Raw genomic sequence first — 26,543 nt, 5'->3', positions numbered from 1 at the left:
CAGGTGACAGCACAGCCGTCTTTGTAAGGTGACCACCAGCCACCCCACCAATGTCTCAATCCTGAGCTAACAACCCTCTTTCCCCTAGTCACACAGCTCGGAGCCACAAGCACAGAGGGGGCATTTCCTTTCGGAGGAAAAGGAAAATCCTCTTAGCACTAAAATCCTAAACAAAAACCTCGCCAAAATCTTCCTTTTGACCTGACAGCAAAATTGTATTAATTAGGTTAACTTCAATATGTAGTAATTTCATGTTAAGTACAAATTTGATGGCTGCAGTACTTGCCTTTTGCCCACAACAGCAAAGGGTAAGGAATATGCACTTTGTATGTAGCCATTCCTTGACAGGCTGAAGAACTTGAGGGAAGATATCATAAAGTGACGACAGGGAGGACAAAGCCAAAGGCCTTGCTGTTTCGGGACCCACTGGAGTTGACACATTCCCACGGTTGCAAGCAGAAATGAGTTTTCCAAATATAAACTTGTTAGAAACAAAAAGTGTGGGATTGCCAGAAAATCCTGCTATATTGGATGTTCTTTACATCCAACACGGTCAGGATGGACTGTGTACAAAACCCCCACAGTCAAAGAAACGGAGAGAATACTGACGGGAAAATGCTCTGAGAAGTTCAGCTTATAGCCTGACGTGAGCAGAGTCAGGAGGGTGCTGACGATCAGAGGAAAAGGGAAGAAAAAACCCACTTGTCTGTGGTTTTCCACGTGAACGAGCTCAGTCACCAGTTTTATGACGTAAATACAATTATCTCTGTTCCACGTGGGGAAACCAACCTGTAGTTCAAGCAGCAAACGTCATGTAACTAACGTGTGCTGAAGTCTGTCCAACTCCAAAGCCACGATGCAGTCAGTCCTTTGTCCTCAACTCAGCCAGTCTTCACTTCAAATCCCCTCCTTTGCTTCGTCTCTCTCTCTCTCTCTCTCTCTCTCTCTCTCTCTCTCACATACACACACGCATGCATGCACACATCTGGCATCTGATCGTCCGTTTGTACCCACGTAACCTGGCCTTTTGTAAGCTGCTGAGTGGCCCTGGCCCTGTGTCCAAAGACGCTGGGAAACACAGCACTAAGAGGCGCCATGAGAAGGAACAGGACCCTCGCCTGACACGGCCGTGTCCACGGGACACCAACGAAGCAGCACTGCAGGCCTTGTGGACGTGCCTGCTGCTGGGCTCAGCCCATCGGCTGGGCAGGAAGGTGACGTGTCATGTGTGTGATCAGGTCCCCAGGTGAGTGGCTGGCCCTCCCAGCTCTGGTCCGGTCACAGAGAACCCCCCTCTACCCCGTCCCCCACTACGTGCCTTCGACTCCGTGTCCTTACAACTCTGTCTATTCAGTCCAGCCACCACTTCTATTCTTTGCAGTACAGGGGACAGACAGCAAACTGGGTTTGGGACATGGAGGGCTGAGGAGTCCACAGGACACCCATGTGGAGATGCCCAGTACGACGTTTCATCGATTAGTCTGGTGCATAAAAACGGGGCGACGGCTGGGTGAGATACATGTTTGCCGGCTGGTCACTTAGATCACGAGGGAAGGAGATCCATGCCATCTGGATGCTGAGACGGTCAGGAGGAAAGTCAGGCTTGCTGTTTCCGATGGCGTAGACTGAAACAGAATTGGTGGCTGTGGCTAAAGCAGAATCGTGCCCCAGAATCCTAACGCATGACTACGGTCTGTAAGCATAGTCCATGTAGACTACCTACGTGCTGAGTGCGGACAGCGTTCCACATAAACCGCCACGTGCAGACTGGACACAGTATTTGTTCCAGGTGAGCGAGGGCTGTGGGCACCTGGGGACCCACCTCACAGAACGCAGAAACTCAGATGCAGTCAACTGACTTCCCTAAAGAAATGGGCTGCTTTCCCACGGTAGTTTGGCCGCGAGGACTGCACGCTGAGCCGGGCCGAGCCCAGGCCGACGTGCCTCAGAACGCAGCGTGGCCTGGATTCTGCCAGGAGGGACTCCCACATGTGCTGAGCTTTACCTGCCACCGAACTTCATGGAACAAAAGTTTAAATTAAATGATGACTGGAACATGTGTCAATTATGATGGTTCTTTGCATCTTACTTGTTCCTTCCTTTTTCTCTAAAGTCAGATTTTTCATCAAAACATTTTCTTAAAGTTTAGGCCTAGAAACATAGTATGCCACTCTCCCTGCCCCATCCACACTTAGTGACATAAAAAAATACAAGAAGCAAACATACTCTATCTCTTCCAAATTTTCTTAGGGCATGGAATTTATAAGAAAAGATGTCATTAGAAACAGAATTCTTAAAGTATCTATGGTGGGTCTGTAATCCATGTTAACTTTCCAAGGCACACTCCTGGAGAAGCGAAGATTTTCTGTGATATTTGCTGATTGTCAGGTGTACTCAGATACTTACAATCACTGAGACGTGAAGGGTACAACACACAATGCGGTCAGTACGTCCTCCCTAAGGAAAACACCACACTTTAATGAAGGGTTAGTGTGCATTAAATTCCAAGGGACACATTTAAATACAGAATCTAAGCTAGTTTTTCCCAAACTGTGTTCTGCATGACACTACTAACACGCCACAAATTCTCGACAGGTATTTTACATACAAAAGTCCTCACAGGGTCCTGGGAGGGGGAAGGTTAGAGAAGACACCGAGACAACTGAGGAAAACGGAGTGTGTGTTGCGTGTCAGCTACTTCTGGGCTGATGCTGAAACCCCAAGGCTGTGATGATGAGGGTCACGAAGGACGACGTCTGTTCTGAGGACAGTCACGCTGGGCGTAGGGGTAAGTGCCACGATACCTGCTGCTTTCAGATGGTTCAGAAAAAACATCTCCGTGGACATAAGGTGGGGACAGCCGGAGATCCATCACAGGTGGCCGATGGCAACACCAGGCGGATTCAGGGTGCACTGGTGTCAACTGGTGCGACCCTTCCAGCCGCTCCGTGAAACAGGCTTCTATTCTGGGCTTCTCCGAGGAAGCGGGCAAGCAGTGAGCCGCGTGTGTGCCCAGCATCTTACCCACGGGCGTTTTCACCCGCCCCGCTTCCAGGCCTCTGCATGTCACGCTGCATGTCAGCGCCCAGGATGGTTGGGGACACGGAGCTTGGATCCCCTCTGATGCCACCTTGTCCCATTACTGTGGCTTTCATTCTGAAAGACGAGCCCTTACATGCCTGACCCTTTCTCTCCAAACACCTCACTCAAGTATGTGTCACACAAACACACGGGCTGTCTTGTGAAACAAAAACAAAAACAAGGACAATGACATGTTAGTCTCCCAGTGGATGTCTACTGCCAACTGTACAGAACTGAGCCACTCAGGGCCACACGTGTCTGCAGCCTTTGTAAATTGCTCGTTTTCACCTAAAATGCAGTTCTCTCTTTTGTGAGCTGTGTCTTCAAAAAGTTACTGCAAAACTCAACTTTATTTTCCTTAACGTATCACCGATCTCTCTTTAAAGGCTCTAGGCTTAAAAATGTAAATATTCTGATGACATAGAAAAGTAATTTTTTGTCTCTGGTCTGATGATTATTTTCCAACAGACACATCAACAATCCACCTCCCTGCTTTATAATGAATCTGTCACGCAGGTTCGTGCAGACGTCCTTGTGACAGAGCCTCCTGCCAGCTCGTCCCAACTCTGGGTGACATTTAGCTCAGCTGGTATTTAAATACACACCCTTCAGTGGTCATGTTCCTTTGATCTGGGTATTACTTATTCCATATGTAAATGAAGATATGACATTACATGTGAATTGTAAACTACACGTGCAGCTACATAACACTAATGCACGTGACACACACCACAGGGAAAGGGGCTTTGGTTAGCGGTTCACTGACTCGTCACGTTCCAGCCTATTTTACAGATTGCAGACGAGCAGAGAGAACTACAAATCACAATGAAACACCTCATGGTTTTAAATAGCAAGTTCAATATCCTCATGCTAAAAAGGGACTCAAGGATTTGGGTTGTTCAAATACACAATTTTACCCAGCAGAAGAAAATGACAAACCCCAATTCCTGAACTTTAAGACCATATGTATAAGCTCTTTTGCAAAAATGATTTCCTGTTTCTTTAAAGTCCAAAGTATACTGACCTGTTATCTAAACTTGAATACTTACACTACATACAGAAAGAGGTGAAATAAAAAAGCCGTTCCTTTATTTTAAGCTTTATTTATAATCACCCTTGTCAAACACACATCAGGAAGCATATCAGCAGTGCACCTTATGGAAAGTCAGTTTACAACACAACCGAACAGGCAAAGTGTGTTTATAGGAAGTTTTCAGCAAAAACTATACGCAATACAGTCGACTGAAATGCAGCGTCCCCTTTTTAGGTACACAGGAAAGGGGAAACGAAAAACAATTTTAAAAGACTTGAAGAGAAATTGGACTGAGGGATCTGAGCAAAGAACTCCTTGGTACTGATCCACTTCTACATTATGTCCCACTTAGTTATTAAAAACACTCACACACAGGAAGACACCACCAAGAACAGAGAACCAAGGGCTGCGAGACGCCCAGACCAGTGCGCTACGGGAGCAGCTGGTAGAAACGTGACTGACAGCTGTTCGGGGTGACAGTCTGTAGTTTGGGGGTGAAGGCCAACCCACAGGGGAGAACACTCCTGTAACTGGTTTTGGTTTAAGTGACGCTCACACTTTTCCTGGCCATACCTTCTTCTCAAACCACGGCAGTTGCATGTTATGCATGTTACTGAGGGAAAACAGTAGTGGGTTCCAACACTCGCAAGCAACCACCGCAGTGCTTCCGTGGGGACCTACGGTCCTGCCTCAGCCCCTAGGAGCGATCACAAAACAACGATGGAGCCCTTCTGGGGGCAAGGCTCTTCTACCCCAAACCGGATGCTGTTGACAGGATATAAAGGAATGTTCAGTGACTTCAGATTGTTTTCAAAAAGGGATTAAGAATGAAGGCCTGAGTCCTGCTGGAAAGACGGGCAGCTATTCTTTCTACAAAGGCCGCTCGCCCTTCCTTACTCTGAACAAATGCCCCGGGCTCTGCAGGTGCTGTGGCCGCACAGCCAGTGCCCAGGCGCAGGGGCCACACGCACGGGGCTCCCAGCCCCCGTCTCTGACCTGAGGGGTGTTGATGTGCACCAAACACACAGAAGCTGGAGTCCAAGAACTTTCAAAAATAAGGCCAAACTGAACATGGACGTTGAATCTGGTTTCATACACTCTTAAAATAATTTCCTGGGTAAACAACAATGAGGAATGTGCAGGAAAGGAAATTGTGCTACATACAGGTAGCAGACCCGGATTTTAATAGTTAAGTATCTTTTTAGGTCACAAGCCACATGGAAGGCCACTGACACCAGCCAGGAGCCATTTCTTCCTCTCGTCGCTGTTTTCATTACGTGTCTCTCCTCCGGACTCTGACACGTGACAGACTCCTAACAGCCCACACTCGTCAAGTAATGCAGCTGTAGAGGATTCCAGTAACTGCCCACGTGCACGACCGGCCACCTCCCTGCACTGGCCGTCCTACATCTGCACACTCACCGTCCTACGTCGCACTATCAAGGGGAGATCACCGAGAAGCACAAGGCAGCTCCATCCTGGGGTCGAAACGTGACTACAAATAACCCTCTTGCTGACAATCCAGAGTTTATAACAAACAGCTCTGATGTTTCCACAAGGTTTCCCAAAAAAGAAACAAAGGGATTCACGATTCCAGTTTGGGTTTTCCTTTTTCCCCAGAATGACTTATTTTCACAATACAAAGCAATATAACAAAATAAGCTCTTTTCTGCACAAGGATGAATGGTCATGCAAAACAAGTAAGATTGGATGCTTCTCTGTTACTTTGAATTAAAATTCTATAAACCTAGGTCATAAAACATACACAGCCTTCAAAAAGCCACCAGTTTCCTTCAGGATCCTGTGACAGCTGGTCTATTTAACGGGCAGTAACGCTCAGGCCATCACTGAATACGTTTCCCATAAATTCCAGCATTTCATTTCTGGTGCCATAAACATAACTGCCATGAAAGTGACAACTCTCTGAACAGCACAAATAAAGCAAATTTGAAACATCAGTCCTCAGAAAAGCAGCCTAAGAAACAACGAAAGTGCTGAGCTGTAGGAAAATGAATAAAAACTTCTTATCAGAAGAACAAGGGTTGTGTAAACTAGGTATCTTATACCCTAACGATCACCTATGAAATAGAAAACTTCCTAATGCTCTCTGGGTACAGATATATTTTTTCTTCTATAAAATTGCAGCAGAAGTAGTTAAAACTGTTTCACCTTCTTCTTAAATACCCATAGTACTTGTCAACTGCACGCCACAGTGTGACTCCAGGGCGGGGGAGGGGGTGGCTAAGATATCAAACATAGTATGTCCTGTGGTGTCAGGCAAAAAGCAACTAACCTAAAACAAACAAAATCTTTAAAATTCTGGGTATGTCAGAAACTAAAAGGTCCACATCCCTCTGGAAGAAAGAAAATGACCCAAGAGCTCAGGTGAGGTCCCCATCATGGAAATTTGACACTTTTCTACTCAGAAAGGGACAGTAAGTCACAGGGACGAGAAGTAAAGGCCCTTCACTGAGTACCTGCGGAAGACACGGGAAGTCTTTTGAGCTAACAGGGACGCGTGGCTGGCCTGTATGTGACCACACCTGACAAGACAGGAGCTACGTATGACAGCCAGTGACAGCACACGAAGCCGCCTCCCATTAAGACTGAACTAGAGCTGAGGGAGAATTAGCCTCTCCCAGATGACGCTGCCTTTCCACCCTCGTGCTACTGGGGGAAATTAAATGAATAGCTGCACAGACACACACACACAAAAGGTAAACCGAGGCAATTTGGACTTTTTTCCCCTCCGTTTCTCAACCCAAAAGTGATTCCATGGAAAAGGACAAGATGCAGGAAGCTATCGCCCAAGTGAGTGTCGAGCTTTTCCAGGAAACACAAGGCACTTGCTCACATCTGACGCGTGCTCAGTCCAGACTCAGGGTGCAGCGCCATCTGTACCCTGATTTGAGTCAAGCCGCCAGCCTGCACCCTCGCAGAGGAGTCTTGGTTACTGAGCGTCCCCCTCACCCCTCAGCAGAAACTGTTGTTATGATTGCTGCTGGTCCCCATGGTGCTGATGCTCATCAAATTACAACCGATTAAATGTCACACTGCCAAGAACTGACAAGAGGAATGATGTAAGATCGTCCTAATTTAATAAAGTTGAAGGAAGATCTAAAGAAGGAAATGACGGCAAAACGCCAGTGACCTGCGCTTGAGGAATGAACTCAGATAGGCTGGGGCCAGCATCTGAGAGTTTTGTTGGTCACTCGTCCCAGAGGGAACGGTGGCCCCTCAGGCGAGAGCCCGGTGTGGGGTAGAAACTCACCTCAGGCCAGTTTCTCTCCACGGCCTCTCCACGGCAGCCCTCCCTCCAATAAATGTGCTCAAAGGCTGAAATGCAAGTGAGGCCAGTAAGAGGCATCTAGAAAGCAGGCTCAGAAACCGCCTGGAGAACTCCCTGAACTCCGTTAAGCATCTCAGCACCCGGCAGCGGGGGCACCGGAACGGGGGGCAGGGGGGCTGCTGCTCTCAGAGCCAAGGGCGAGCTGAGGGACGTGCGCTTTGCACTTCTCTTCTGAGAGCAGCCACAGCTCGGGCTCAAGGCACAGCAGGAGGACGGAAGGCGTCTGGCGGTGCCGTGCTGATGGCCCCAACAAGGAAGACACCAGCGCACACAGCCATCTCCGTCGCCAGGGGAAACACTGCTTCTCACACAAACCTCCGGTGAGTGCGGCCTCGCACGTCCTCCTCCACACACAGCTTCCAAGTTTGGCAAGTGGCATGGCTACCCAGCGACCTCCTCCAAACACTCCCCAGAGAACCACGGTTGTCCACACAGGAGGCCCTTTCCATGCCTTTTCTGGACACAAACGTGCCACGCGCCACACCATGGGACAACAAAGAAGAAACGGGAAAGAAGCAGGACGGAAGCACAGGTATTAATTTAGGAAAAGAAAATTACCTGAGATAAAATGTGCCCCACGGGTAGGGCTGTGGTGACACAAGCCCTCACCTCGTTAGCCTGCCTCTCAGAAAAAAAATCTCTAGGTCTGGAATAACTTCAGAGAATCTAAACCTGTGTACATATTTCATCCTAAAAGAATCAGGAAAATTGTGTCTTTTGAGAATATTTGGTTCAGATTTAAGTAAGATATCAAACTTCTGATCATCTGAGAAAAGGGAGGAGAATCTGCAAATGTCATCTTTGGTAGTAATGGGCTGAGCGCTCTGAAATAAAATACTTTAAGTCACAGGAGGGCATCTTGTCTGGATCCTATGGCTTTTCTACATCTCATTCAACACTTGGGCTCATTGATTAGTCCCCCAGCTCCCTTCAACCCAGTCAGTTAGCATGTTGTGCAGTAAAAATCTACAGTGTCACACACCACGGATCGTTGGAAAGCAACAGCAAGGAGACCACCCAGATGCCAGCGCGTCCCCGCCCAGAGGGGACGGCAGTCCTTGGGGGTGGGGACGAGAGGCAGGTGTGTGAAGCTAGAACACTCGCCGGACACGATCCATCTGTGGTCTGCGTCTGTGAGCACGTGTGGAAGGGCCTGGTCTTTCCAAAGGCCATGAAGCTGCGACCGTAGGAACCCGGTGTCAGGAAAGCCTAGGTCTCTACCACACTGCTTATGGTCTCTGGGATTTTTGTTTGAAAACAAACCAGCTAACCAACCTCTGAAAGGGCCAAAATGAACACTAACTTGCTTCTTTCTAAGGACACATATTAGAAGCTTCCCACGTAATTTTCCCTTGGGGACCATGTCACAGGTCCCTCGGCAATTCATAAATCAGTCCCCTGGTACCAAATTGGGCTTCACAATAAATATGAAGGAATTCCTAATCATTTGATGACTAAAGTGTCAAGCAGTAATTGCTGGACAGGGTAAAATACCCCCCTCTCTAAAAGGCAGGTTTCCTCTGGGCTCCCAGTGATCTGCGCGGCACACGGAGGGGTGGGGCACATGATGCGTGACGAGGTTTCCAGCAGGCAAAGGTACAAAAGACTTTTCCTTTAGGAAAAAATAAATAAATAGAAATCTTACTTAAGTAAGGAAACAAGACAAAAATCATCTGTATACAACTTTTTTTGTGTAATCAGTGCTAATCAGGGTTCTTACGCTTTAAACCCTTAGACAACTGACCACGACGTGGGAGGAGCCATGGGGTCAGCCCGGGCCCACGACCTCACGCACACCAGTGTCCTCGACGCGGACCATCAGACTGAAGGCTTCTTCACGAGTCTTTCTTCCCTTCTACCTCCTTCTTAGAGCTCCACCTTCCCTGACGTGTTGGCCTTCAAAAGCTAGACCACATGGGACACCGTTCCTCTAGCTTCTCTCCAGCTAAAGGCCAAGGCAGAGAACGGGGAGGGGGACGAGCGAGAGAAAGCGGGCACAGGAGAATCCTTGATCACCACCCACCCCTGCCTACTGTTCTTTCTTTTCCCGTCGCTGACATCTCTGTCTTTTCTGAGCAACCTCGATTTTCCAGCACAGCAGGCAGAGCCATGCCTTGAGAAATCAGGCAGTGATCAAGGAAATTCTGGTCCTCAAGCTGACGAAGAATGGGCCCCCACCCTGTGCAGCAGTGCGCCCCTGGCACGCAGCCACGGGTCGACGTGCCTGCTCGGGACCTCTCAGGAAGGAGCGATTTTCTATTGTCTCTCCATCAGACAGAGCAACTCTCCAAAACAGACACCCTCCACTGCAGGTGTGAGACAAGTAGGGAGAGGAGAGTACACACTGCACTCGCTTAGCAGGCTCCCACGAAAGTGCACTGGCTCCAATGTTCCCTTTCACACCTTCACCGCTCAAGCAAACACACCAGACACACAAGTTGTGCAAGATCAGGCTTCGGTTCGCCATTTTCAAAGCCGTCACTTCAAACGCTGCAGACAGACAGGCTCACTGCGCATCCTGAAAGGAAGGCTCAGGACTCCCGCGCTCCCTGGAAACCTCAGCACTCAGGGTGATGACAGTGGGTGACTGCCGCTCCACTATCACTCAGCGTCACTGGGAGCACCCAGCCCAACCTGGTGAGGAAAAGCCACCCAACAACATAAAGGGGCCGCGTGTAAGTGATGTCTCTGCTCTGACAAACGCGCTCATGGTCACTGGGCCACGGGGACTCCACCTTGCTTCAGAGTCACATGGGGTAATTGTTGGGTTCCAGCTGGAGAGCAGCACCTGCCCCCACGAGGACAGGTGCCCACGGGGACGCCTCGCCGTGCGGCTGGCAGGCCTGGCCCTGCCCAGCGCCCAGGGTCAGCAGTGGCCGCACACTAGCAGGATGAAACATGGACAAGGCGTGCCCTCCTGAGGGGAAGGGCACTTCTGCAATCGGGGGTAGAAGACAAGACAGGACGCGGTCCTAGGGTCACCGGTTAAAGCAAGGTTTGGTACAGGTACCCCCTCTTGTAGGCGGTCAGAGGGTAGAAAGTAGCCACGACGAACTTCCCATCAAACATCCTTCCCGTCAGTAACCTCTGGGCAGCTTTCGAGTCGCCAGCATTTGCATACTCCACGAAGACCTGTAGGGGACAGAGCACAAGGGGACTTCATTTCCACCCACACTGGTCTAGAACCGCCCCTCTGCTCCACGAGGGTCCTACGGGACCCCCGCGGGAAGGTGTGTGGGCGACCAAAGAAGCGGCACTCATTACGAGGCCGTGACTGCAAAGCACGTTTTACACGGTAAACAAGGCTCGGGGCCCGGCCTGGGACTGGTCGGTCACTGCCCGCCTCGTGTCAAGGACGATGCAGGACATTAGGCTCAGGGCACCCAGCCTGTGACGGGACTTTCGGAGCTCAGAGACTGTAAAGTCCAGAGCGGGAAATTGGGCCTTTCCTCCCAGGACAACTTGTGAGCTATGCGTTACTCCTAACGACAGAGACCACGCAGCACCAGAACCACCTTTACACACAGGAAGGTCAGCGGTGCCTTTCAGCACTCTGCAAACCTACCTCTAAACTGTGTCAGCAACTGGAAATAAAAGCACCTCCAAATGGCCAAAACAACGCAGTCAGCCAGGCTGGGTATTTTCCATCTAATATTAGCGTGGGAAGACGGTACCAATTCAATTGTGTGTGACGTCTTTCAGAGCCGGCATACCTCGTGTAAGCTGGTTAGGACCCATATTACCAAAGTACATCATGAAACACATAATCTAATCAGCTAATACTCGTTTTATTCATCTCAGAAACGCTTCATATTTTATAGCTCCTTTTCTACAAAAATAAAAGTGTATGCTAGGTGTAGGGCCAGTTCGTTTCTAGCAACATGCACTTTTTCGTTAAGTATACGAGAAAAATTAGATGACATCCAATGAGAATAAGTCTGAATTTCCTAACCTGATTCTTAACTCCCAAATCCACACAGCAAAGTGCAGTGACGAAGCACAGTTACAGGAGTGCCATGTACCTACCACACAGGTAACTTACCACCTTACACATTACAGCACTCCCAACTAAATAAAGAGAAAAGCATCCCATTTTTATAATTATTACAAAATTAAATAACTATATTAGAGCTGCATCATTTCAATCTTGATGACTTTTTATAAGATGCATTCCATAACTTATTTTCCATATCATATGCCTTAAAAACCATACTATGTTCCTTTGGACTGAAAATGCAAATGAAGACAGGCTTTGCCCAGGAGGAAACAGACATTTCCAATAACCAAAGGAAGTTAACCTAGGACCCCAGGGGAATCAAGGGCTTTCACTGCCCTCCAAATGCTTCTTAACGTAGCAGATTTCTTCTCCCAGACGAAGACTTACTTTTCCTGTCACCTGAAAGCTGGCTACTACTTGCCCTGAAAATATTCGTCTTACTTTGCTATTCTGTGTCCCTCCCACTTGACCACTGAGTCAGTTCACGTTGGTCCTTCATCCCAAACCTTCTCATGCACAGAGCAAGCTCCTGAACTGGCCCCGCGCCTTCCCTGTGGCCTCATGTCCGCTGTCCAGCCTCTGCAGCCACCCTGACTCCTCCACACGGAGCCTGGCCTGTCCCTGCTCCCCACCCCCACGGAAGCCCCTGCCTGGCCTTGTCTCCTCAGCACCTGTCACCTGCCTTCCTTTGTCCGCTTGCATCGCCATCCCCGCCAGCACCCAGTGCGCTCCCTAAGCACGGTGGGAAAGCAAGCAGCAGGCACACACCATCGGCGCCTGCCGCTGAATAAGGTAACTGCTGTCATCACCTGGTTGGCAACAACTTTTCACTAAGACGAGAGTGAAATTCCTTTCACTTTTTTCAGTTGCCGAGGATTTTCACAACACTGAGCCATAAGCTAAATCCACAATCCACAATCCACAATCAGAGGTGACTTTGCCCTTCAGGGACAGTTGGCACTGTCCAGAGACACTGTGGCTGTCACACTGAGGTGGGGCAGGTGGGAGCCAACTAGTGGGGAGGCCGGGAGCTGCTGACCACCCTCTGAGGCACACGACAGCCCCGCAGCAAGGAGGGTCCCGCCCCAGGGCTAAGCCCAACCGTGTGGAGGCTGGGAAGCCCTGAGACAGAGTAAAATAATATTCTGTTTCCCGAAAAATGACAATACTACACACAAAAGGAAGATTTCTCTTATCTTCTTGGCCATCCAATTTAATTTCGAATTGCAGAGTTTCTAAAGAAAACTCTGTGATCCTAGTTTTCCCATACATTTTATCGATGGGAAAACCAAGTCATCACAAAGCCACTCGCGTCGAGAACGGAACTCAGCGCAAGGCCTCCCAGTCCAGTGCACTTTCCTTCTTTACATCATCGCTGGTAACTCCATCATAAGCAGAATGCCAGTGACCCAAATGGTGTCTAACTCCACTTAATCAGAACAAAGTCAGGCCAAAACATTTCTGTAGCTGAACCTGCCCTAAATTAGCACGATTCAGTTGGCGTTACTAGTTACAAATGGCTCAAAAGTAGGCTCGTACTTTTTAAAAAACCAATAATGATTAAAAATGCATGCATTTTACACAACTTTTGGAAACAAGTGAAGAGCATAAGACAATAAACACGTCCAGAATGAGCAGGTCGCGATCCCTAACATTCCTGGGTCCATCTTCCCACAGACGAGCACACCCAGCACGGAATTTTATACCCTGAGAATTCCGGGATTATGAAAACGTCCACGTACTTGTCCTCTGCCCGGGTTTTCCTTGGGGACAAGTAGAGACACCACTGGTCCATATTTCTGACATTCCTCTTTCACATCTTCCACAACATCTGGTCATTAAAACATACAACAGTAATCACTTTGATGTAATTAACAAGCCTTCCTTATTTTAAAACTTTAAATCATCAAAGAATCCAGAAATCCGTATCTAAGTAACGAGGGCATGTTCTATATCTTCTAAAATCAAGCTGAAGTATAACATAAATCCAACACGTTCAATAGTTTTCTCTTTATATTTTAAATTTAACGTTTGGAATAGCACCCCAGGGACTGAAAACCCAAACCCGTCCCCCTCCCACGTCCCAGCTTCCACTCGTCCTTCCCAGGAGACAGCAATCCCTGCTTCTCCAGTGTCCTACCACCAATGTCATAAGCTTACACGAGCAAGTATGATCGTATATGCTGTTAAGGAAAACATCCCACATTTGCTTTTCAGTAACTGTATTCGTAAGATCCTTCAATGTCATTATATGAAATTTCCTCATTTGTTTTTACAGCTGTGTAATACTTCACTCTATGAATGATCGATAAATTCTCTGGTATTTCCCCTACTGCTGAATAATCAAACTATTTCCAAACTTTTTGCCCTTACAAACGATACTGCACTAGATAAGCTTGTACATACCTCATTTCATTTGTGTAGTTCTAAGTTGGCTTTCTAGAGATGGAATCGCTAGGTCAAGCTGATAGGGATTTATAATTTTGTCAGCATTACCAGTTTGTTTTTCAGAAGGCTCACCGATTTAAACTCTCCATACCCTACCTGTAGAGGGTTCTCAAATATTTTCTTTACTGTCAACGTGATGCTTTTAATTAGCATTTCAATGTATGAGAATGAAATATGTGTGAGGGACTCTCGAACATCCTTGCCTACAAACGGTGTTTGTGCCCTTCACTCGCTCCCTCCTGCATTCAGTTAGAGGGCCTCTGTCCATGATAAGAGCTGAGTATTTTTTCCTAGACTGTCATCTGTCTTAATCTTTCTCGTGGTGGTTTTTGTCAACGTAAAATTTGTTGAATTACCTATCATTTTACTGCTTCTGAGTTTTGTGCCAAATTTCCTGCTCCAGGAATATCATTTTTAAAAATCTCCCATGATTTTTTTTAAGTTAAAACTTTTTTCTTTTATTCCCATCTGTCTTTCTTCTTTCCATCTCTGTTTTATTCCCTCCCTTCTTTGTTTTTTGTTTTGGTTTTTAACATTGTAATCTTCACTTGCCTGCAAGTTTATCTAGGTCTAAAGTGGAAAGTTTGAATCTAACTTTCTTCCCAACCCCCCCCCCCAAGGCTATAAGACAGTTATTCCCACACACAATTTCTAACTAAGCGAACTTACCTAAAAGTAATTCAGTGTTATCTGTCGATGACCTTGCTAACCATAACCAACAAAGGTATTTAAGGGTACTATATCATCTCTTGAACTGTTCATGTGAGATTCTTAAACACTAAGATTTCATAACTACATTTAGACGACATTTAAATGCTCAGTGTATTTGGAGCAAAAAAGAAAAACAGTGTTACACACAAGATACCAAGAAAAGAGTAGGTACAGTCACCTGACTGACCCCCAGTAGAGATCATGGGGTGAACAAGCCCCACCTGCTGTCATCACAGGCCTTGTGCTGCTCCCTCCCGAGCCCTCAATGTCCCAAGCCACCCAACTACTGCCAGAGCTCAGGCACCAGCTCTGTAGAGGCTGCTCACGTAACCTTCCCCTCTGCCCCTCCGTGTATTACCACCTTCAGATTTAGCAAAACTCTGTTTGTCTACATACTGTTTCCCCTACACACTAAAGACAGGAAACAATCCCCCCGTGGCCAAGTACCGTAAACATGTCTTAAATGAGTAAGTTGTTACAAGCAAAAAAGAGAGCTAAAAGGAGGGATAAAAGCATAGAGCAGGACTAGAATAAACAGAAAGAAACAAGTTGCTGGGAAGATGAATCTATTTATTTGGTGAAGGCTTATGAGGCGTAAAAGACCGAGAGGACCTTTGGCTGCTGGGGCTGCGTTAACAAAATGCCACAGACCGAGTATCTTAAATAGCGGGCGTTTATTTCTCAGTCTGGAGGCTGGAAGTCCAACATCAGGTGTCGGCAGATTCGTGTGTGGTGTGGCAGCTCCTTCCTGCCATGTCCTCACGAGGCAGAGAAAGCTCTCCTATCTCCTCCTCTTTTTCTTTTTTTTTAAGGCAGGCGCAGCTCACAGTGGCCCAGGCAGGGACTGAACTGACAACCTTGGTGCTATCAGCACCGCGCTCTAACCGACTGACTACCCGGCCGCCCCTGCTCCTCTTTTCCTAAAGGCACTGATTCCATGATGTGGGCCCCACCCCCACGGCCTCTTCTAACCCATGACCTCCTAAAGGCTCCACCGCCTCCAACTACCACCATACCGGGGAGCAGGGCTTTGCCACATGGATTTGGGGGAAAATAATCGACAGCAGGAAAAAAAGGGAGAGGATTTTAGAGCTCGTGGAGCTCAACAACCTCACTGGTAAGTTGGGAAATAGGAGAATCTCATGAACTACACGCATCCTGCAGACTCAGTAGGAAAGACACACGAGACAGTTGAGGGCACTGACCTTCGTAGTCCTCTTCGTTCTCAAGATAATCGCCGTCCAGCACGTTGAGCAGCCTCAGCACTGGGGTGGGGAGCACCACCAGGTCTTCCAGGTGAGGGGCTGTGGGGCGCATGCCAACAGTTAGACATAACCCCCCAAACAGATGGACGCACGGCAGGCAGGAGCTGGGGAGCTAGATGAGCTCTCCTGTCCCCTCCGACTGTCGGTGAGCAGGAAACAAGAAAGCTGTGCACGACTCACCGAAAGGAATGCTGAAGAACGGGCTGCACAGCGCCATTTCCGCGGGGACTCTTCTGCTCGGGTCGTCGTGAAGCATGCTGAAGCACAAGAACAGTGAGTTTGACAGTGACCGCCCAGGCTTTTGAAAACGCAGCCAGGGAAAAAAAGAGAACTCGGTGTCCGTTACCGCATGAATTATACGAGCGTGACTTCCTGAATCAGCCATCTACAAAAAATCTAAGAGCTATTTATGAGCAAATGCTGCAATAAATGATGATGCATACCGAGGGCATACTATATTCTAATTTAAAATCATGTTTTTGACACAGTGATCCACATTTTATAACATTAAATGAAAAAAGCTAGATAGATTGAGTAACCCAACTAAAAAACAGAAAAAGACAGTGGTGAGATGATTTTTGAAACTTGTCAAAATAGAACAACTTGAGACCAATAGCAGAGAAACCTGACAGCAAAATCAAACTCCATGGACAATATGGACAACAAAGCTAGGTCACCCCAATAAATGCCAAAATGCAAGAGGCGGGGGACAAACCACCTCCAAGAGTAAGACCTGCAGCTTATCAGCATCCATGTGGAAGGAAGCAGAGAAAAGCGACAGCTGCCTTGATGGACCAGAGAAAAGAACAACCCAGAAGAGCTAACAAGTATTTGCTGGCAGGCAAGGCACCCGATCGCAGAAAAGCAGTCACAACCACAAGAATGGGTGGAATCCTCCAGGTTCTAGGACTAACCTGCTGAAGCTCCCTTCCCGGCACAGTCCGGCGGAGGAAAGAAATCTTGGGAACAGAATCCAAACTGAGTAGGATGGGGAGAGAGGAAGAAAGGGCAGGAAAAAGTCGGGGCGGGGAAGAAACAGGAGATCTCAGGAAGAAAGCAACATTTTTTTAACATTACACAAAAACAGCACAAGAAGGAGCCCTGTGTAATTAGGAAACATATGTCAACTACACCTTCTTCTGTAAGTGTAGGAACATGAATTTCACATAAAAACGAGCCCCTAGTTGCTAGATGGGATGCTGCCCAATTCATGAATCACCTAATAAAGCCAATTAGATCTTCCAAAAATAACAATGAGCTATATAAAACTATTCTAACACAGCTCTTATAGAAAGAAAACTGCAAAATAACGTCCTTCAGACAATCAGTGCATGTCAGAAAGATACGACCACAACACAGATGAACACTATAACTCACCATTTCAAAATGAGCTGAAGATATTTTTTTAAATGATACAAGATATAAAAGAGCAATGCAAATCAAAATGAGAAAACCTCAAAAATAAGGTAATAGGACTCGGGAAAGAATTAGAAAAGAAAAAATCATTTTATAAAATAACTAGAAGAAATACAAAGATGACGAAACACAGGAGATAATGTCCTACAAATAAACAGAAAGCAGAAAGAAATTTTTTAAAAATCAAAAAGAATGAAAGAGATAAAAGATTCAAGAGAAAGTGATAGTCCTGAATACACTTAAAGAAAACTCTATCCAAGTAAATATAAAGCAGGAGAGCCTAAAGAACACCTAAGCAGGGAACAGAATAAACACTAAAAACTGTAATTCAAAAACAAACAAGATCTGAAACTACACATTTTCCTGAGACTACTGAAATAACCAAAACAACCAAAATCAGGATATACAGAGGGTGCCAAAAAAATGTACACACATCTTAAGAAAGGAAAACTGTATTAAAATTATAATAATATATACCAATAACAAAAGATGAATACAAGTCACTTTTTGACTTCTGCAATGACAAGAGGTGCTCAGAGTGGTTCCCATCAACGTCCAGACACTTCTGATTATGGCAAACTATAGCTTGAGCAACGCTGACCAAAGTGTCCACTTGTATGCATTTCTTTTGGCACCCCCGGTATTCAGGTAAAATCACTAGACTTTTAAGAAAAAGATGAAATCCTTTGAGAATCTAGATAAAAAGACCAGTGACTTTCAATAGAAAGACCATTAGATTCCATCTGACATTTCCACAGCAACACTACATGCTAGAAGGAAAGAAAGCTAACGTGTTCAAGACACTCAAGAAATGAAAAGTGCAGGCCCAGGATTTTTATACCCAGATAAACAGACCCCGGAGCACAGAAAGCAGACTTTAACTACGACTAACGTGCAAGAGCTCTCGAGTGTCACTCCTGCGACCCAGAGCACTGCTTCAGCACCTCACATGATGAGATGCTGCACAGGACCAGCAGGAACACCCGATTCCCAGCTATGTGCACAGGGGAGGTCAGATGAGAACCGACAGAGCACACAGGACGGAACGGCCACGTGACCCGGTGATGCACATACAACTCTTTTTCAAATGGGGGTCAATGGGAAAAGCATATGCTAATATACTTGCTTTCAGTAACCTTACCAGAGTACTATTATTCTGAGACTGTTTCAGTGTAATGTGGAATAAAGCAAATGCGTGATCATGACAATTCTAATTCTGGCATTCCCTCTATCCTTAGAACCAGAATTATTGACATAGAGGAGAGGCAGAGAGGTAAAAAAGAAGTTGCCAGTGGTCTTGAATTTGAACTGGAAGTATCAGGATGACCTCTGTCCATTTGACAGGCCTAGAGAAAATGACCACCCAGTAGCAGGCAGTATTCCTAAGCCTGTGACTTAAAAACACTATTTCCCTAAAGGAAACCATGTTTCCTGGAGAATATGGATATTCCCAGGCCTGCGGTAGGAAACGCCTAAGGTGAACTGGGAACAGCCTGTCACACCAGACAGCAAGGAAGACATCGAAGGTAAGAGGTCTGCCAGAACCAACTGGCAGAGGCTCAGATTCCTCACAGATAGGACACGTTCAGCTTCAATCAGGATAAACACGACAAAGTACTGAAATATATCACATATATATCAAATATATTCAAATCCATTAGTTAATAATGACACTTTGAACTTTCAGGAAGGGGATGATCCCCTTGGGAGGATGACAGGGAAACTGAAAACTAGCAGAGAGAGAATCAAGCACTGCCTTTGTCTGTTGTTAACCAAATGGAGAACAAATGACAGAATTAGCAGGGTAATGGCTCTAGGTACTGAGTAGTAACAGCTGCTAACACAGCAAAGAAAGACGGCTACATTATGTGCCTTCTCGTGAAAGAACATAATACCATCAACAGGGCTACGAACAACCACCTTTTTAAAAATCCCTCTAGATACAACTACCAGTTTACAAGACACAAACAGACAAATATGTTAAACGACACCACGCTAACACAGTCTGCAAATGTCTGTGGACAGATTGTGGGCACCCCTGAGCCAACAGCCTGGCTGCTCAACGATCAACAGGGAGAGGAGGGGAAAAGGTGGAGAGGGGCTTTTTAGATTAAGAGAGACTTTTTTAAAAGTGATTTTTAACAAAAAAATGTGTTTTAGAAGAACAACACTAAACCACAGTGTGTAAGGATGCACACGTGGGTAGCAAGCTATAAGAAAATGAAGAAGTAATCAGCATAAACACAGGCCAGGGGTTACTTCCGGGGGCAAGAAGCGGCCTGAGTTTGGGACGGAGGCACAGCAGTCATCTTCCGGGCACTGCACTGCTGTGCTTCTCAACCTAAATGGTGGACACAGAGCGTTCCCAAGGCTTCACTGAGCTGCACGTTCGTTCTCAGGGTCTGTGTTTAGCCCACAATAAAAAAAGTTCAAATAATGTGCTTGTACACACAACAAAATACAGAGAAAAATACTGAAAAGAAATACACCAAGTGCTAACACTAGAAACTGTGTTTAGAATTTTAATTTTTCTCAACACAGTTTTCTGTAGTATTAGCATTTAGAATTAGTTGTGCAGTAAGAAAAAAAAAGCTGTTAGTCAATACTAGAAATCAGTTCATTTGACTTCCAAGCAAGAATCCGTAACATTTTTCCCCATGTTTTAAATTAGAGTTGGCATATAATATCATACTAGTTTCAGATGTACAGAATCTATTAGGTAAGTTTACACTGCCTCTTTTCAATGTAAAATGCAACACGAGATATCTACTATCAATCAGATACTAACAGCTATTCGAAACTAATTGTCACACACACACAAACAAGTGCAAGTGAAATTGGTGAGAGCTGAGTAAGTTCCATGGGTTGTGATGTCCTACAGATATGTGCGATGTCACCATTGGACAAACTGGGGAAAGGACACAGACCTCTCTGCAACATTTTGCAAGTTCCTGTGAAGCTATAATTACCCAGAATAAAAAGAAAAAAAAAAAAAAACCTAATTGGAAGATTTATAGGGTCAATATTCCAAAGAAAGAATAATACTCTGACTTGATCAAAAGACCCACCCTTTTGCAACATACTAATTACTTTTCTTCATTTCTGGCCCATAACGCTAGAAATGTGAAAAATCAACTACTGCATAATACACATTATTTCTTATTTTAAAATATCTATTGTGACTGGATCTACTCAGAAATCAGAAACACTGTATCTGTCCTGAGTTTTCAATGGCAATTATTTAAAGTATGATATTAGGTTGGTGCAAAAGTAATTGGTTTAAAAGGTTAAAAATTACTGCAAAAACTGCAATTGCTTTTGTACCAACTTAATACATAAATACCTTATTTGAAACTTTTCTTGCTAGTCCAAAGCCAACTTGGTCGTTAGTTAATACTCTTTCAAAACCTATTTTCCATCAAGTGTGTAAAACTGCCCGAGTTAAGAGAGGCCAAAGGTACAGCGGCCCATCACCCAACTTCTGCTGAGTAACAGCTTCCAGGAAGAGCCTAATACCTGGTATTCATAAGGAACAAAAGACCATTCCTTTGAAAATAAATTTAGTAAAATGACTCAAGTCACTTTGTTTTTATAGAAGGTCTACAGTAAGATTTTTATTTCTAAGGGAGCAAAAAGTTTACCTGATCAAGCAAACCATAAATAATCCACATCTATGTGGTAAAAACCGAAGTTGAAAGCATCCGCATTACCTTTTGATAAGGTCTCTGAGGTGATAGGCGGGGATGGCGGCATTCACGACTGCTTTACTGGCAAATATATGGTCAATGATAGCAGAGCTGTTCGCCTGAAAGAGGGAGAAGGATCTTCCTGTGGTTATGCGAGTCAGGGACATTCACTCAGCACCAGGCACACGGCACGGCCTGTTTGGGAAGTCAAATGCCACAGAAAGCATCCTCCTCCGAGAGCTTCGGATCTTAATGGGACACGATGCACAGACCTGGACGCTTCTAGGGAAGAGAATGTTCTTCCTCTGCTCTCAGCACCTGGCGCTTTAGGAACATTCACTACATGAACGAATGAGAAACAAGTACCAAAGCAACCACATCAAAACGTAGCTTAATGCGACGTGAGAAAATGAATGTGTGCTAGGTGAGGCAGGGTCTCAACGATGGGTTCAACTGGTGTTCAGACAGAAATGAACTATCAACGAGATAAGGCAGTACTTAAAAACCACGTTCTATTATTCTGATCAGCTCTGGCCCAAGCAGAAACAGTGCAAAGGGCTCAACGATGGTGGATGGAATCGGTCTGTAACTGTACGACATGAGAGAGAGGACACTGGCCTCCTGACTGGTGGGAGTACAAATGACAAAGAATGACACTGGTTTTACTCACGTGGCTGCATTTTTTTTTTTTTTTTTGCCAAAAGTAAGCATTAGGTACAACCAGTATGCTATTAAAGCATTCCCTCCAGGAACTGCCACACCACAAAATTGACGATGGGGGTTAAAAGAAATAAAACTCCGTATAGTATAAGAGCCACACACTAACTACGTATTAGATGCTCAAATACTTCATACGAAACCAATAATAATTCCTAACCGTTATTTTGTTTATCAATTCTCTCTAGTCTAACGGGCACTAGTACTATCATGACATTAAAGGCCCACGATCTGTTTGAAAACGTTACATAGTTAATTCCTAACTTATGAACATACAAGTCCATTCCTTCCTATGTCAGAAGCTGGAAACTAAGAACCCAGGTTCCCTCAGAAACAGTGTCACGAGCAGCACTCACTCTACCAGCAAAAGTCTCATGTGGACACGGATAAATCCGGAGCAGTGCGGGCCTGTGGACAGGACCGCCGGGGACAGCCCGTGACACCCAGGTGTAGGGTCCGTGCCTCCACACCAGGGGACAGGCCCGTGACACCCAGCTGTAGGGTCAGTGCCTCCCTCCAGCTGTTCATTCGGAACAGGTTAACCGACACCCATTCTCACAATGCTCCCAGAATTGTTCGAATTCATTGAGACTGTGCATTAAAAATGCCTTAACTGTGAAGCATGAACTGGAAAGCTGATGGAAAGAACATCACGTAACTTGCACTATTGTATTACTAATATTTTAGAATGTAGTATAACTAATGACTGAACAAAAGCAATCGCTTTTGCTTCTTCAGGAAAAGGCAGTCACTGGAATACTTTATCGAGCATTCACCACTCCACGTCAGGCCACGGGCGAGGGACAGTGAGCGTGCAATGCTCACTACTAGCACAGCTGCACCTGTGGGGTGAGGACCCCGATGTGCAGGGACAGGAGCATGGAGGCCCAGGCAGAGCCCTCAGCCAGAAGCCCTGCGAGCTGAGCACTGACCCCCACGCCACGCTCTGCAAGGTACCTTCCACTCCTGAGATCGGACTGTGTGTTTCAGTTTCATTCCTGAGAACATTTCCAGCAGAATGATCCCGAGACTCCACAGGTCAACAGCTGAGGTGCATTCTGCGTCACTCTGCAGGCCCGCCTGGGCCAAGCAGTTCTGCAGTTCTGCTTCTGGAGCCCGATACCCGTCTGTCTGAATATATTTTACATCCTAAAGAAGATGAGTAAATGTTAACGACCAGTAAAAACTGCTCCCTTTCCTCTATAGCGCATTTCCCACCAAGCTGAATGCCACCGCCTTTAGTCCCCGGCCACCACAACTCTTTGCTCATTAACCAGGCAGTACTCGTTCCCTTAGACAGTCTCCTGCCTGTCACGTACTGCTGATAAACGGGACACTGTGCGAATGGAGGGTTTGCCATAACTGACACACGTTTTCCCATGAGCCCCGACTGAAGACACCAGTAGCAGTAATTCAGCAAGTAACCAAGGGCGCAAAGCATAAAAAGCAGTCTGTGTGGGTGAAGTATTCCTCAGAGCTCCAGAGTCCTCCTGGATCTCATGGTGCCCCGACCTGAACCAAACACATATGCTCTTTTACATGGTGGCAGTGAAATTCTTACCTGCTCCATCCCCAGGTATTTCAGTATTACAGAGAGATGCCTCCGAAGCCTCTAGTAACCCATTTCTGTCATTTAAGTATATTTGGCTTAAACACTGATGGAGGGGGCAGTATTTCTTACCTGATTGCCTTCTTTGAAGCTAAGCCCAAAGTCGATGAGTTTAAAACATTCATTCTCTGCGCTCCACAGTATGTTACGGGGTTTGAGGTCTGCGTGGACGTAACCCTCGTGATGGAGAAAAGCAAGGGCCTCCAGAACGTCTCGGGCACAGTGCTGTATCATCCACATGGAACAACCCTGGTGACTGGAGTATAAGAGCAATTCCGAAACACTGACGTCCAGGAGTTCAAGCAACAGACAGCGTGACGGCACATTTGGAGAAAAGTGGATTGTAAAGACTCCATATAAAGTCACTAGGACAAGAGACAAATTACAGTACTTTAATTATCAGACTCAGGGAAAGTTACTATAAGGTAGAGGATAGTCTAGGCAATGATAACATTAAAGAGCAAGCAAGCTTCCTCTGTAATTAATTTTACCCATGAGTAAGATTTTGGGGCAACTGGGTTATTTTAATAACACGAGACAATCTGCAACAACTGATTACTATTCAGAGACATTAAATATGGCACAACGATTCAAATCGTGTTTCACCAAGCACTCGGTGGTGGGTGAATATGCAACTTAGGGTGCCAAGCAAAAATGATCGTAACTAAAAATCCAAATATTAGCTACTACTCTTAAGATGAATGTCACACTGTGCAAAAACAAAATTGAAGATTGGTTCTTGATCCAAAATAGCTCTCTATAATCTAAATATTAAAAGAAGAGATTAAGACTTTCAAGATGCCACTTTAACCTAATCTTGCCGAGTCAGCAAGTCCTTAGGCCCTCGAAAACTGCAAAAACAATTACCATGGTAAGTACACCACGTAGCAAACTTAAAAAAAAAAAAGAAAGAAAGAAAGAAAAAAAAGCAAACCTAGTGTTAAATTTTTCTCCAAAAGGGTAACATAGAAAGGTCCCCCTCGGCCAGAAGGAAGTCATTTATTAGACTTGTCTATGGACCCTAGGCAATACTGACTCATTTCTCCCAAATCCATGTGTCCAGTAACGTCTACGTGACTTACTAGCACGAATATCACAAGTCCTGGAAATAAATGCCTCCCATTTTTCACTGGGATGCAAATACTCAAAAATGTCCACGCAAGACATGGCGATCTAGCAAAACTGCGCCTCCTGCCGCCACCAGAGAGCATCCGCGGCGCTAACAGGGCAGCGGCTCCGAAGAGAACCGGAACTTGGAGAGCGAGCGTCCCCCGTGCCGCTGGGCAGACGACCACCGGCCCGCCGCGCGGACACAGCAGCCCGGGGAGGGCGTGGGAAAGGCCTGGACCGGCGACAGGAGCGCCCGGCGGGGGACGCGGGCGGCGGCGGGGGGCGCCCCGGGCAGGGCGGCTGCACTCACCGATGTTCCTGTGACCCTGCAGCTGCTCCAGCGCCGCCCTCTCCTTGCGGAAGCCGTACTCGGCAGCCGAGGCCGCGGCCCCGGTGCTGCCCGGCGGCAGGAACTGCTTGAGCGCGCCGGGGGGCGAGCCGGGGGTGCCGCAGCAGCGCACCCGGTACACCGAGGCCGAGGAGCCGCTGCCCAGGCGGCTCTGCACCTGCCACAGCCGCCCGAAGGCCTCCAGGAACCGCGGCGGCTCGGCGCCCCACGCGCAGCCGGACCCCGCCATCGACGCGGACTGAGGGCGACACCGGAGCTGACGCGACGCCCGGGGAGCCGGCAGCGCCCACGGTCACATCCCCGGCCGCGGGACAGCGGCTCCGCAGGGAGGGGCCGCCACCGCGGGCTTAGGCCGCCATGACACCGGAAGCCGGAAGCGGAGGCCGAGCACGTCCAGCGCGGGGGGCGGGGGGAGGAAGCGGGCCCAGTGTCTCTGGGTGGGCGGGGCTTGCAGGAGAGGTGGGCGGGGCTTGCAGAAGAGGTAGGCGGGGAAGGGTGGCGCTCGGGAGCGCTTACTGCTCCTTCTACAAACGTTTGCTGAGTGTTATGCCAGGTGTCATGCGGGGTCTCTGGTCCCGCTCTCCTCACAAGAACCCAGGATATGTCTAGGCCGAAAAGGAACACCCACGGAGCCATCGATTGGGGAGTCATACCACTATAGTCTCGCTGGCGGCTGGGTTGCAGACACAGGAAGCAGGAGCCACATGGTCCGCAACCTGCCCTCCACTTGTCTCTGCCAACCAACCTCACTTGCTAGCTGCAATCCGCCTCTCTGCAATCCGCAATCCACACTCTGCCACACCACGCCACACTTTGCTAGCTCAGCCATGGCAGTTATATCAGTAGCTAATGGCTAACCAGTAACAGCCGATGGCCAACTAGTCACAGCTGATGGCCATCTGCTACCTGAGTCAGCACCTTTCCACGTGAGGCTGAGAGCCTGGAAACTGCTCTCTGGGGCTCTGTCCCCACACTGAGTAACGGAGGTCTCCCATAGAAATCTCAGTCCATAACCAAGGGGGTGTAATCAGAGTAGCCGTCCCTGTTTTTATGTGTATAATTCCACTTTTTCTGTTTCAAGCTCCATTCAGATAAAGCAGCCAAACTTGGTCTTAATTTGCCCCCATCTCCTTTTCTTGAGATTTTATCTACGGTCTGTGAATGAACTAACCTGACAAGCTCAGGGCCCCCCAGCATGACGGACCCCACACACTCCGTGACTGAAAGTAGCCACACAGGACGGTCTGAACATAAAATTTCCTAGCCAGGCGGGTCATGGCGGGTGACATCCCAGGCCTGCAGCTTCCTTGGCAAATGTTCTTCTTTACCTTTGAAATCGTCCATTGTCTGTGCATCTAGGATAACATGCCTTTGAAACGTGAGAGTCACCTCCTTTTCCAGACCCCTCAGGACACAACCCACTGCACCAGAGCACGAGACCACAGAACCCCTCCTTGTCACCTTGTTTCCTGAATACCATCTCAGGATGCCTCTACTTATGAATTATTGTTCTGACTCCTACACCTAACAAGTTTCTATAAATCCTTTATGTTTCATGGCTTCACGTGTGATACTGAGCTACTAATCCCAGCTAAGTTACCACATCCTAGTATGCTATGGGTGCTATAGATTTTAATACTGTATCTTTTCATAGGTTTTTGCCTCATAGTCTTTTGAAGATGGATGGATACAGACAGCAATGTGAGAAAGGATGAGGCTGGAGGTGCTTTTCTAACAGGATTCACAGCTGTGCAGGTGTGGCTCCAATCCAG

General features: G+C 47.0%; 1 protein-coding gene across 1 annotated transcript; it reads right to left on the bottom strand.

The window, feature by feature from the left end:
- Positions 1-8,365: 8,365 nt before the first annotated feature.
- On the bottom strand, positions 8,366-25,151 carry UHMK1 (U2AF homology motif kinase 1). The gene is made up of 8 exons (XM_033094129.1): positions 24,733-25,151; positions 23,385-23,677; positions 22,661-22,852; positions 21,011-21,105; positions 16,065-16,141; positions 15,825-15,923; positions 13,203-13,291; positions 8,366-10,595 (listed from the first exon to the last, which is right to left on the bottom strand). Exons 1-8 carry the CDS (start codon positions 24,998-25,000, stop codon positions 10,449-10,451), a joined length of 1,260 nt encoding a protein of 419 aa, XP_032950020.1. The 5' UTR covers positions 25,001-25,151; the 3' UTR covers positions 8,366-10,448.
- Between the last annotated feature and the right edge of the window lie 1,392 nt (positions 25,152-26,543).

This window comes from Rhinolophus ferrumequinum, chromosome 22 (assembly GCF_004115265.2).
Source record: "Rhinolophus ferrumequinum isolate MPI-CBG mRhiFer1 chromosome 22, mRhiFer1_v1.p, whole genome shotgun sequence".
Lineage (NCBI taxonomy): Eukaryota > Metazoa > Chordata > Mammalia > Chiroptera > Rhinolophidae > Rhinolophus > Rhinolophus ferrumequinum.
The sequence above is the reverse complement of the archived record's forward strand: the minus strand, read 5'-3'. Positions and strand labels throughout refer to the sequence as shown.